Here is a 12140-nt window from a genome sequence, read left to right as displayed (position 1 = left end):
ACAGGTGAGATAAAGTTTTCAGCTTGAGTCTAATAAAGTTAGTTGTCTGTTAAAACAAAAGCATCAACAGTATTTAGCAAATATAACATAGCTCAGAGTCTCCAAAACAAAGCATTCCTAATGTCCAGAATGCAATCTAAAATTTCTTAACGTAGGAAAAACCTAGAAAGGAAAAGATAATAAAAGCCAGTCCTCAGATAACTCATATGTTGGAATTACCATAAAAGAACTTTCAAGCAGCTCTTATGACTATGCTCAGTGGGTAAAGGGAGAAGCCAATTAAAATGAATGAAAAGATGGGAAATTGAAGCAGAGAAATAGGAAATATTTGTAAAATCCAAATGAATAATCTAGATCTAAAGCTGTAATATCTTAAATTTAAAAAAAAAAAATCCCCCCTGTGGCCTTAGTTGCAGAATGGAAATGAAAGAGAAATGAGTCAGTCAATTTGAAGGTACATTGATAGAAATTGTCCAATCTGAGGAATAGAGAAAACAAAGATTTTTTTAATGCCTTGGTGCTTAGGAAGAAGCCTCTGCACCTGCTCCTTATAACCATTTCCTCTAGGGTCTTCTGTTTCCTTAGGTATCTCAACTGAATGACATGTGGTTTCCAGCTAACTCTTAATCACCTCCCAAATTTGAGGGGATCTTCCCAAACTATCTTCCCCTTTTTCTTTCTCTAAGATACACTGCTGGCTTCTCTCCTGGCTCTTATCTTAGGTGTTTATGAAACACTGAAATAACCTTGATTTGGGAGTACTTCTGTTTTTAGTTCTACAAAAATGCCTGAGATTAGGAATTACTAGGGAAGGAGAAGCCCTGAATTCTTGCTTAGAGCAAGAGCTAGGGGAAAATGCAAGAAGATTACCAAAGTAATCTGAGTGAATTAATTTGTTTGTTCATAATTTGTTTATTTTAAAGTAAAGTATGCTATGTATTCAAACAATGGAACACGAAGCAGCACTGAGGATGAATGAGCTAAAACCACGTGCAGTAAAATGGATAAGTCTCACAAACACAATGTTAAATAAAAGAAGTCAGGTATAAAATATTGCATGCTATATGGTTATATTTATATAAAGTGCCCAAATAAACAAAACTATTGTGTTTTATTAGAAGTCAGGATAGTAGGAACTAGTGCCTGAAAAGGAACACAAAGAAATCTTCCAAGGTGGTTTTCTGTTTCTTAATCTGGGAGCCTGTCAAACGGGGTGTGTTCAATTTGTGAAAATTCTTCAAGCTGTACAATTAAGCATTGTACAAGTTCTCTCTGTGTATCTTATATATCAATAACAAGTTAAAAGTTTACAATACTGATTGTTTAAAGGGACAGTTTTATTTAATTGCTTTGAAAAAGGTACAAGTCTAAAGAAAAACTTACCTAATTTTTTCAACATAGATTTTTTTGCCAAATAAATGCAGTATTTGACATAAATGAACCTAGAAAATCTCCTGTTCAGGAAAGGAGAAGGCGTCAAAGATTGTAAGGGACTATGAAAGATGAAAATTGGTCAGTGGCAAAGAGATGTAATGAACTTTCTGATGACCAATCCTGGGAGATTGCTCATGGAGAAAATTGTTAAACAACAGAGTTAGAAACCAGTTACAACTATCTGTTAAGTGTATTTTCCTGGAGCAAGAAAGTAACTGAGGTTTCCAACTTCTCGAAGATTAGAAATATGATTTTAAAAGCTACTGAGTAACAAGACTATGTAGAAATAAACTTTAAATTATTTTTAACTTTAAGAATTAAATGCAGCAGTGACTCCAGAAAAATTATTAATCAGTAGTAATTTAGTTGTAAATAAGTTGATCTTAATCAGAGGATTACAGTAATTAAGAATAAATTTTCTATGAACTAAATAACTGAATTATAGTTCTGCCATATGTATAGAGAAATAAATGTTTCCTTTCCTGACAACAAACTGGTTTCTGAGCCAAGATATTGCCATCAGTATGCCAAATTTCTCCTTAATCTCTTTAATCTCAAATTAAGCATATTTTCTGTTTGCATGGCACTTAAAGCTACAAAAACACTCTTGAGATAATTAGCCCAGTTTTACAGATGTGGAAACCAAAGCTTAGAGATAATAAGTGATTCGCCCATGAAAATATGTCTTGCATATATTTTTGAAGCCAGGTGTTGGAATTCCAAATCAAGTACTTTCTCCACTATAAGGATATTACTTGTAAGAGAGCCATAAAGAAAGAAAGTTGATCTTTCTTGGATCCTTCCAAGAAACTAAAACCTGACTGTGTAGTTTTTCCTAACAGGGATTTTCACTTCTGGGTTCTCCAGAGCACAGGTTTGCCCAGGGTTGCAGCAGTACCGTGCACCCCCATCAGCAACAATGGGCTGTTGATATTTTGTCTGGATTGATGCTCTTAATTTGTTAGGATAAGTATTCTACACGGTTTAATTGTTCTCTCCCATTTTCTTTCATTGCAGTTCCCCAGAACAAACGGGCAGATGGTTCTATCTCTTTCAGAGGTATTTTTTCAGTATACTTATTTTTAATCTTTCAGGTGTAGTTAAATGATTAAATTCTTCTCTGCAGGGATGTGCCCCAAACTATTCCCCTTCCTCTTAGTGGAAATTGTTCATTTGTCCTCAGAATAATCTGAGGTTTAGACTGTATGCCAAGCTATGTGCTGCAATTAATGTTCTCTCATTACATGTATTTCTTACTTTCTAGGAAGGAGAACATTGAGGTCTGGATCATATTAGACAGAATTTAGTTAGTAATCTCTCCCATCTCTTTCTTTGTCTCCAACCTGTCACTTGCAGCTAACAGTTTCCTCAAAGCATGTATTAAGTTTCCACACATGGAGGGTTTTCTGCTGAGCACCTCAGAATTCAATTATTACCCCTACCTCTGAGCATACAGACTAAAATGGTCAATTTAGGTCCATCTCTGATTCCCGTGGACCTTCCCCCTTCCTCCCTGCTCCCCCTTTCCAAGCACTGGAGATAACCAAGATGCACACTCCCCTGGAGAGCTCAGTGAGAAGGGAAAGGCCACTGCTTTGGTTTGGTCTAATAAAGTGTTATAAATGCTCCTGCGCCGATGAGCCAGGTTCTGGGCCTGTCCAGGGAAGGCAGGGAGGCTTTGACGATAAAACATCACCCAGAGGTGCCTTAACCTGACTCTGCTTCTCAAGCCTCGCTTGGAATGGATCTTCTCTGTTCTTTTTTGTGCCCATGCCTAATGTCCTGAGAATTTTTAAAGTGATCTTCCAACCCATAATGTAATCTGACTTTGCTGAGTCTTTCCACCTGTCTTTTAAAAAATAGCATATAATTATATTGAAAAATATTAGCAAAAATAGATTGATTTAAAAATAAGCTGTTAGCAAAATCCATCTGACTCAGTGTTGTTTTGGGTTGTTGTTGCATTTGATTAGATACATCAATCTAGAGAAAGAAAAGGACTACCCGAAGAGCATTCCGCTCAAAGTCATCGCCAAGGACATTGGGAATTGTGCCTATGTAAGTGTTTCTAAGCCAGAAAAAATTAAGTTCCAGGTCCCTACATAAGGCAGAATGCCATGGATGAAAAGAGAGACAGGCAGGTAGACAGAAAGACAGACAGACTGTGTGCATTCTATGGAAGGTAGGCATTTAGAAATATAATGTGGGGAAGTGCATTTTCCTGGGTGTATGTATATCTTTGTATAAGTGAAAAGCAACCCTAGAGAAAATGAAACAAGAGAAATCCTTGTTAACTACAGTGTTGAACATTGACACTTGGAAAGGATATTGCCTGTCAGGTGTCTCTTGCCTTCCTCTGGCATCCGTGCTTCTCTGGGTCCTTCCAAAAGCCGCTGCAGAGGCTTGTAGTAAAGCCATTTCCATAAGGAGATATTTCCTATTAGTATTATGCAACTTTTTTCCAACTTGTCAGAGATAAGGAGAGAGTGGTTTTGGAAAGTTCTCCATTCTTTGAGTTTTTAGGGATTGAATCCCTCGGGTTATTAATAAATGGATGAGCTGGGAGAGATGGTATTTTTATGGATCAGCATGTTTCTTCCTCACAGTTATTATCATATTGGTCAAGAAAAAAGTCTATTTAGCCCTAGTCATTATGTGGAATGTGATGACTGAAATACAGCAAAGTGCCATGATGTTATATCAATGTGCCATGATGTGAGCAAAACGGAAACATGAATATTTCTGTAATACTGTGGATTGTCACACATCACAGGAGCTCCAGATCACACAGGGTAGTTTTGTGTGTGGACAAATATGTAGTACAAAACAGATACATTTTGGGCAAAAGTTATGCAAAGGTCTGATAACGAGTGCCAGATGTCACTGCTTGAGGGAAATACTCAAATTTTTCTCTTCTTTCACCTTCTCTTCTAAAACCAGTTCTTTCTCAAGTACACACTTTCCATACACTGCAAGTGTTTAAAAAATTTTTTCAAGGTATTTTTCCATGAAAATCCTGAATGTAACCAGCTGCCATAACTACTGAACGAAAGCCAGCAGGAAAATTGTGGTGATTTTTCTCCCCCTTACTTTGCTACAGAAGGTCTCTGCAGTCTCACACCATAAAAATTTGAGTGGTTGAGTTACTAGTGGACCTCACTTAGCTTTATTTTTATATCATATTGTTTGTGGTCGGGTTGGGTGCTCTGTTCTATCACTAGACCCTGGTGAAGTCCACAATGATGCAACACACTGTCCTTTGCTCTCTGAAGTTGTTTCATGGCAATAGTCTCCTTTCGGGGAGCCCTGCTGCCAGAAAGAGTGATTCCCCCAAACAGGAGTACATGTACGAGAGTGTTCTTTATCCTTGGCCTTCAGTTATGTGCCACCTGCTAGTGACTTCTGCTAATATGGGAAAAACAGCCACATTTTCAGTTTTGTCTCTTTATTTTGTGTACTAGCCAAAGAAAACTTGTCTGCTAAAATTCATTTGTTTTGTCTACCAGAGAGGCATGCAGGGAAAAATACACATCCTATAATTACTGTTTTGAGCAGATGTCTCTAATATTAAGAAAAATCATCATCTTAGAAACCAGATAGATTGCGGGTGATTATTAGTATTACAGGATAGATGCTTCACTTTACAAAATATTTTATATTGAGTGTTTCTTTATATGAAATGGAGAGGTTGTTCAGACTTTAAAGTAAAAAAGCAGAAGCCTTTCATGAGAGTCTATCTCAAGTTTGCAAAAACATCTCTGACATTCTGGTACAAGATGAACACTGAGCCCTCCCTGCTGGGTTCTGAGACACTTCTGCACCAACCGTGGAGCTGCAAGGAACACAATTTGAAATCAGTTAACAAATTTAAGCAATTTGTCATGTCAAGTAATTGGCTCATAGAGAAGAAATGCTCTATAACAGAGGGATGAGTGATGAGTTATTAGTGGCTTTCACTTAGCTTCATATTTATACATCATTTTGTTTCCATTTATGCTGCCTTATCTGTGCCATTTAAGCCCTGTCGGGGACACAGCCCTAATTGCTGATTTATCTGATCATTGTAACATGTAGAACCTACCTATAGTAAATACTTATTTTTTATAGCATAGCATTGTCTTATATTTAAATAATGCCTTGGAATTCAGTGAACTCTATAGATATTTCAGAATCTTATTCTCTTTGTTGTGAACTGGATTTTTAAATAGTCATTTCTCACTGTGGTTTAGCACAGAGCTGTTACAGATACCCTGTTTAATGGCAAAGCTGGTAACAGGACTGAGCTTTCTGAAATGTTCAGTCTCTTCGCTAGACTCATTGATTTTAAGGCCGCTCCAGATTTCAGAAATGAAGATCCCGGTAGCCGCAGTGCCTGACATAGAGAAAGTGCTCAATAAACAGTGGGGCTTTTTAAGTCTAAATGTGAAATGTCTTTTGTAACCAGTTCTAATTCTGATTTTACGTAAACTGACTTTTTACCATGCAAAGAAATAAAAACCCACACTGAAAATGGTACACAAGAAGAAATAGGAATTAATCCAGCTCAGTCCCTTCTTTACTAACATGCTGCATTATGGAAATAGTCATGGGCTGGATGATCAGCCTCACTGATTTTTTTTTCTTTTGGTTGGGAGGGTGATTCATGTAATCTCTCTGAAATATTTTATCCTTTTTCTGTCTGGCTTAAGGTCTTATATTCTGTGAGCCACATATTCTTTATTTTAAGAGAAAGAGATGCTGTATTAAAAGGCATCATATATAATAGAATGAAAATAAATTATAATCAAGGGTTTGTGTTCTACTTAGGCCATGTGCTCTACTCTTTAAACACTTTAAATTAAGATTTGCCTGTAGATAACCATTTGATGATAATTATTTGTGCACCTGTTTTAAAATTCTGTATTTATAGCTGTGTTTTTTATTTGTTTTTTTTTTCCTACAGTCTAAAACTGTAACAGTAACAAATACAGATACTACAAATGACGTTATCAACGCGGCCCTACCAATGCTAGGGATAACTGTAAGTTACTCTGCTAGACATTCTTAATTAAAAACAAACTTTGATACTTTAGATTCATGTAAATATTATCCCTTCCATCATAAGACAGCTGATTACTAGAGATACTAAAGTCCTGTTTTGTCCCCAAAAATGTAGAAAATAGGGACAGTAGATTTTTTTTATTCTTTTTGAGGGTTTTGTTTGTTGTAAATTGAGCTATAGTTGACTTACAACATTATATTAGTTTCAGGTATAAAATATGATGATTTGATGTTTTTGCGGATTATATCCCATTTGGTGTTACTATAAAATACTGGCCGCACTCCCTGTGCTGTACGCTGCACCCATGTGTCTTGCTCATTTTATGCCCAGTATTTGCACCTCTTGATTGCCTTCACCTGTCTTGCCCTTCTCCCTGCCCATCTCCTCATTAGCAACATTAGTTTGTCTCTGTACCTGTGTTTCTATTTTGTTAGACCCATATGTTTGTTTTATTTTCTAAATTTCCACATATAAGTGATATTGTACAGTTTTGTCTTTCTCTCTCTGACTTATTTCATAGGCATAATATCCCCCAGGTCTATCCATGTTGTCGCAAATAGCAAAGCTTTCATTCTTATTTTATGGCTGAATAATATCTCATTATTCACACACACACACACACACCCCCCACGTACTCTATTCATTTTATCTGTTGATAGACACTTGGATTGCTTCAATACCTTTCTACCATAAGTAATGCTGCTATGAACATTGGGGTGCATGTATCTTTTAAAATTAGTGTTTTTGTTTTCTTTGGATATCTATATATCCCAGGAGTGGAACTGCTGGATCATATTAGTTTTTTGAGGAACCGCTAAACTGTTTTCCACAGTGGCTGCACTAATTTACATCCCCACCAACAGTGTGCAAGTATTCCCTTTCCTCCACACCTCAAGAACATTTGTTATTCATAGACTTTTTTTAAAAATATTTTTTATTGAGTTATAGTCATTTCACAATGTTGACTTTTTGATCATAGCCATTCTGACAAGTATTAGGTAATTTCTCATTATTGTTTTTATTTGCATTTCTCTAATAATTAGTAATGCTGAACATCTTTACATCTGCCTATTAGCTAGCCATCTGTATGTCTTCTTTGGAAATATGTCTTTTCAGGTCTTCTGCCCATTGTTGGATTGGACTGTTTGTTTTTATTTTTGTTTTTGTTTTTTTGATACTATGTTGTATGAGCTGTTTACATATTTTGATTTAACCCCTTGTCAATCATATCATTTGCAAATATCTTCTCCTATTCTGTAGGTTGATTTTTTGTTTTCTCAATGTTTTCCTTTACTGCACAAAAGCTTTTAAATTTAATTGGTCCCATTTGTTCATTTTTGCTTTTATTTCCTTCATTTTAGGAGATGGATCAAAAAAATATTGCTGTGATTTATGTCAAAGAGTGTTCTGCCTATGTTCTCTTCTAGGAGTTTATGGTATCTGGTCTCACATTTAGGTCTTAATCCATTTTGAGTTTATTTTTTATATGGTGTTTTATATGCTCTATTCTTGTACAGTTAGGGGATTTTTTTTTTTGTATAAGATTCTTAATAAGAAAATTTCAACCTCCTTCCCCATTCCCCTCTTGTCATTGTATGACTATTCTTTCCCTGTTTCCTCTCTTAGTTCTTCTTTGGTATCTATTATTCTCTTTATTATCCCAAAATTCAATTCAGTCTTAGGATGCTGAATTCTGAAGGATTTACTCTAGGATTTTTACATAAAGAATATATAGCTACTCGCGATGCTCACAGAAGCGCGCCGGGAGCCGCGAGCAGGGCGGGCAGACAGGCGAGCCCCGGCGGGAGGGGACATGATGGCAGCGCAGGCGCTGCCGCTGCTGAGGGAGGTCTCGCGGCTGGAAGCGCCGCTGGAGGAGCTTCGCGCTCTGCAGCCAGCGCTGCAGTCGGTGCCGCTCAGCGAGCTCCGCGAGCAAGCGGCGGAACTGCGCCTAGGCCCGCTTTTCCGCCTGCTCAGCGAGAACCCCTGGGAACAGACTGCTTTGTGTGTATCCATCCTGGAGAGGTTGCTCCAAGCTTTGGAGCCAGTTCACGTGGCCCGGAACTTCAGGAGTGACCTGCAGAGGGGACTGACTCATCCCAGTGATTCTGTAAAACTCCTTACTCTGTCCCAGGTTGGAAGAATTGTTGAAAATTCTGATGCTGTTACTGAGATTCTAAATAATGCTGAATTGCTAAAACAAATCGTTTGTTGTATTGGTGGAGAGACTCTATCTGTAGCTAAAGTGGCCATTAAATCCCTGTCAAGAATGTCACTGACCAGAGCTGGCCTGGAGGCTTTCTTTGAAAGTAATCTGCTGGATGATTTGAAAAGTGTAATGAAAACAAATGACATTGTTCGATACAGGGTGTATGAGCTAATTGTGGAGATTTCTTCTGTGTCCCCAGAATCTTTAAACAACTGTACCACTAGTGGCTTGGTAACCCAGCTCCTTAAGGAACTGACTGGTGAGGATGTGCTGGTCAGAGCCACCTGTATAGAGATGGTGACATCACTGGCATGTACTCATCATGGACGACAGTACCTTGCTCAGGAAGGAGTAATTGATCAGATTTCTAACATAATTGTGGGGGCCGATACAGACCCTTTCACTAGCTTCTATTTGCCAGGATTAGTGAACTTTTTTGGAAACCTGGCTATCATGGATAGATAGCCCTCAACAGGTCTGTGAACATTATCCTTTTTTGTGGAAAAAGTCTTTGAAATGATATAAAGTCAGGACCCCACCATGACTGGTGTAGCAGTGGACACGATTGGAATTCTGGGATCCAATGTTGAAGGAAAACAGGTTTTACAGAAAACAGGAACTCGCTTTGAACGCTTGCTCATGAGAATGGGATATCAAGCAAAGAATGCCTCAACAGAGCTCAAAATTAGGTGTTTGGATGCAGTTTCATCTCTCTTTTATTTACCGCCTGAGCAGCAGCAGACTGATGACCTCCTTAGGATGACAGAATCCTGGTTTTCTTCTTTATCTTGGGTGAATGATTTTTTTCTAGAGTCTTCACCACTTATTGACCAAAATTTTTCCTGAGTCTTCTGACTCCATCTGTATTTTACAAAACAGAGACTTTCCTCCCACCAGAGTTATCATGGAGTATCTAATGTAACTTTATCACCAACACTGGTTGTGTTTCTACACTGAAATACAATGTAAATCCAGGAAAGCAGGCACACTTGGTCATTGATCCAGATGTTCTTCAGACTCCTTTGACTGCCTTAATCTTTGCAAGGATATGGAAGTTTTGTTCTCCTCCCAGAAAGTTTTTGTGGACTTATCACTGCCTTATTTTAAAACCCACTGCAACTTAAATGGAACTAAGTTGTTTCTGAATTCTCTTTATCACCTTTTTTTTTCTTTTGATCCTTTCTGCACTTTTGATTCCACTTTCACAGTCTTGGATATAAATATTCTTTGTAAAACAAATATATGCAATCTTAAAATTATGTTCCCTATGCTAAGAATAAATACTTTTAATAAAAAAAAAGAATATATAGCTAGAAACCACATTCACTGGCTACAGGTTCAGAGGATGAGAAGGATGATACCTCTGATGAACTGGTAAATTAAAAAATAAGCTTTGAATTAGATCATGGATTTAAAGATCTTTAGTATGCACACCACACTTTCCCTGTTCAGCTTTTAGCTTCCACTTATTGCTTTTCATGTTCAATGGTGAGTTTTTAAAAATTTTATTAGCGGAGAAGATTGGAATGTTTGTGGATGAGGTAGGGAAAGAGCATTGGAGAGTCCCATCTCCTCCTTACCGGTGTATCAACACCACACAGTGGGTCCTCGTATTAAAGGGAATGCCTTTCAAAAGGATGGATGCTAAAGGAAACACTTGGACAATACCATTTCTTGCATGAGATTCTCTATAAATATGAAGACATGGTGTTACTATGATGTGACATGACATGTATTTAAGATATGTCATAGTCTTAAGTATTTTGATTTGCTTGTACACATTGCTATCATTAAGCCCTTAAGAAAGAACCAAAATTTAGAATAAGATATCTGATTTATTTTAATTCAACTTAGTAATATATTTAAGATACAATTAAGTATATATGCGCTGAGTAAAGCAGACCCCTCTGCATTGATTTCTAAGCCTATAGAGTTATACATTGGAAGAGAGTGAGTAGTTTGAGGGGAAGGAAGGGAGGTTAATTAATGACATGATTCATTTTCTTATTTATGCTTTTCTTTTGGATAAGTGATCAGTCTCATCACACCAGAAGTATTTCTATTCAGTGTATAATTAGGAATTGAGTCTCTCTGGTTATACTGCTCTAAGGAATTATTAATGTGTACGGTACACTACATGAAAAGAAAGGATTTTTACTAGATTGCTCTTCCTGTTTGCAATAAAAATGTTTGACTAGAGAATAGAAAAGGAAGTGACAAAGTAGGGGAGGAGACTTGGCAGGATAATCTCCTAGCCAGTTCCCTTCATTATAAGGTCAGGGTCATGATTTTTAATCAGAAGATGAAGGCAAGAATATTAAATATTGCCATTCTGTTCTGGCTTCATTTTAAACATTTTTGCTTTATCCTCTTCTAGAGGATACAGCAAAGTCTGTATAATTTGGTATTATTTCTTTCAAATGGGATTTTTAGTATTACTGGGTTGTAATTCTGCCAGTGAACGGTTTCATTGTTTCCCATAACTGGGCCTATTCTCTAGACAGAATTCTTGTCCTTTCTGTCCCCAGGACTGGACTTGCCCAAAATAAAGCCAGTGTACACTGTGCCAACTACCTGTCTCCTCAAAGCCCCTTGGTCAGTCTTTTCTTTCCACTCAGAAGCAGCTGAGTTAATAATCAGCCTTTGAGATTTTACTTTTTCATCACAGACACAGCAGTGTTGTGGTTTTCTGGGTAACAAGGTTGTCTTTGCAGGGGCACATTGGAGATTAATTCTAGTATTTGCTAATAGTGCAGAGACCTAACAGAAGTCAGGACTCTAAGTAAGATAGATTGATCTTTTAGTAAACCAGGAAGGGTTTGGGGGTTTTTTTGTTTGTTTGTTTTTTTGTCTTTTTGCTTTACAAAAGGGCATGTATGTGATTTCACATTCTGTGGGCTACCCTATTTATAATACTGAGAGCCTGATTCCACTGAAGTTCATGGATCCCTCGTCATCACTAGGGGAAAAGGGCAAGATTTCTGAATCCTCTGTTAGGGGCTAGAGGAGAGATGGGTTGTAGGAATCAGCATTGCCACCTTCAAAAACCATATCACCCCCATGAACCATGAAAGTATTTATATTGGCCCTATGTTTTTGCAAAACATAGATTTGCCAAAATATATGTCTTTGTTCAGTTACCAAATGTGAGAGAATGATTGTTAATTCTTTTATCTCCAAGGGCTCTGAGAGAGAATACCGCTTATGGGTGTATTCGGGCAGAGAGGAGGCACCATACCAACTTATTGGTAAGTTTCTGTGAAAATATAAGATGGATTGTGTTTTAATTATAGTTGTAAATGTCTCAGAGAATTGGTCATATGGTCCTAAATTTAAATACTATTAAATAATAAATCCCGTGTAATATTCATTTAATAAATACATATATCAAGTATGTCCTATGTGCAGATAAATGATAGCTCTTCATTCAAGCAACTAGTGGTGTAGAGGGGAAGC

The 12140-nt window shown here is 37.3% G+C and overlaps 1 protein-coding gene and 1 pseudogene across 1 annotated transcript in view; both read left to right on the top strand.

The window, feature by feature from the left end:
- Window positions 1-12140, top strand: part of ARHGAP20 (Rho GTPase activating protein 20) — a 70231-nt gene that overhangs the window by 32644 nt on the left and 25447 nt on the right. The window contains exons 5-8 of the mRNA XM_074356922.1: window positions 2452-2493; window positions 3408-3492; window positions 6377-6454; window positions 11866-11932. Coding sequence (XP_074213023.1) covers window positions 2452-2493; window positions 3408-3492; window positions 6377-6454; window positions 11866-11932 — 272 coding nt within the window. The remainder of the gene's footprint in view (window positions 1-2451; window positions 2494-3407; window positions 3493-6376; window positions 6455-11865; window positions 11933-12140) is intronic.
- LOC105080063 (26S proteasome non-ATPase regulatory subunit 5 pseudogene) lies at window positions 6465-11858 on the top strand (annotated as a pseudogene).

The sequence above is a fragment of the Camelus bactrianus genome, chromosome 33 (genome assembly GCF_048773025.1).
Source record: "Camelus bactrianus isolate YW-2024 breed Bactrian camel chromosome 33, ASM4877302v1, whole genome shotgun sequence".
Taxonomy (NCBI): Eukaryota; Metazoa; Chordata; class Mammalia; order Artiodactyla; family Camelidae; genus Camelus; species Camelus bactrianus.
Note: the sequence above shows the minus strand (reverse complement) of the source record. Positions and strands in the feature narration are given on the sequence as shown.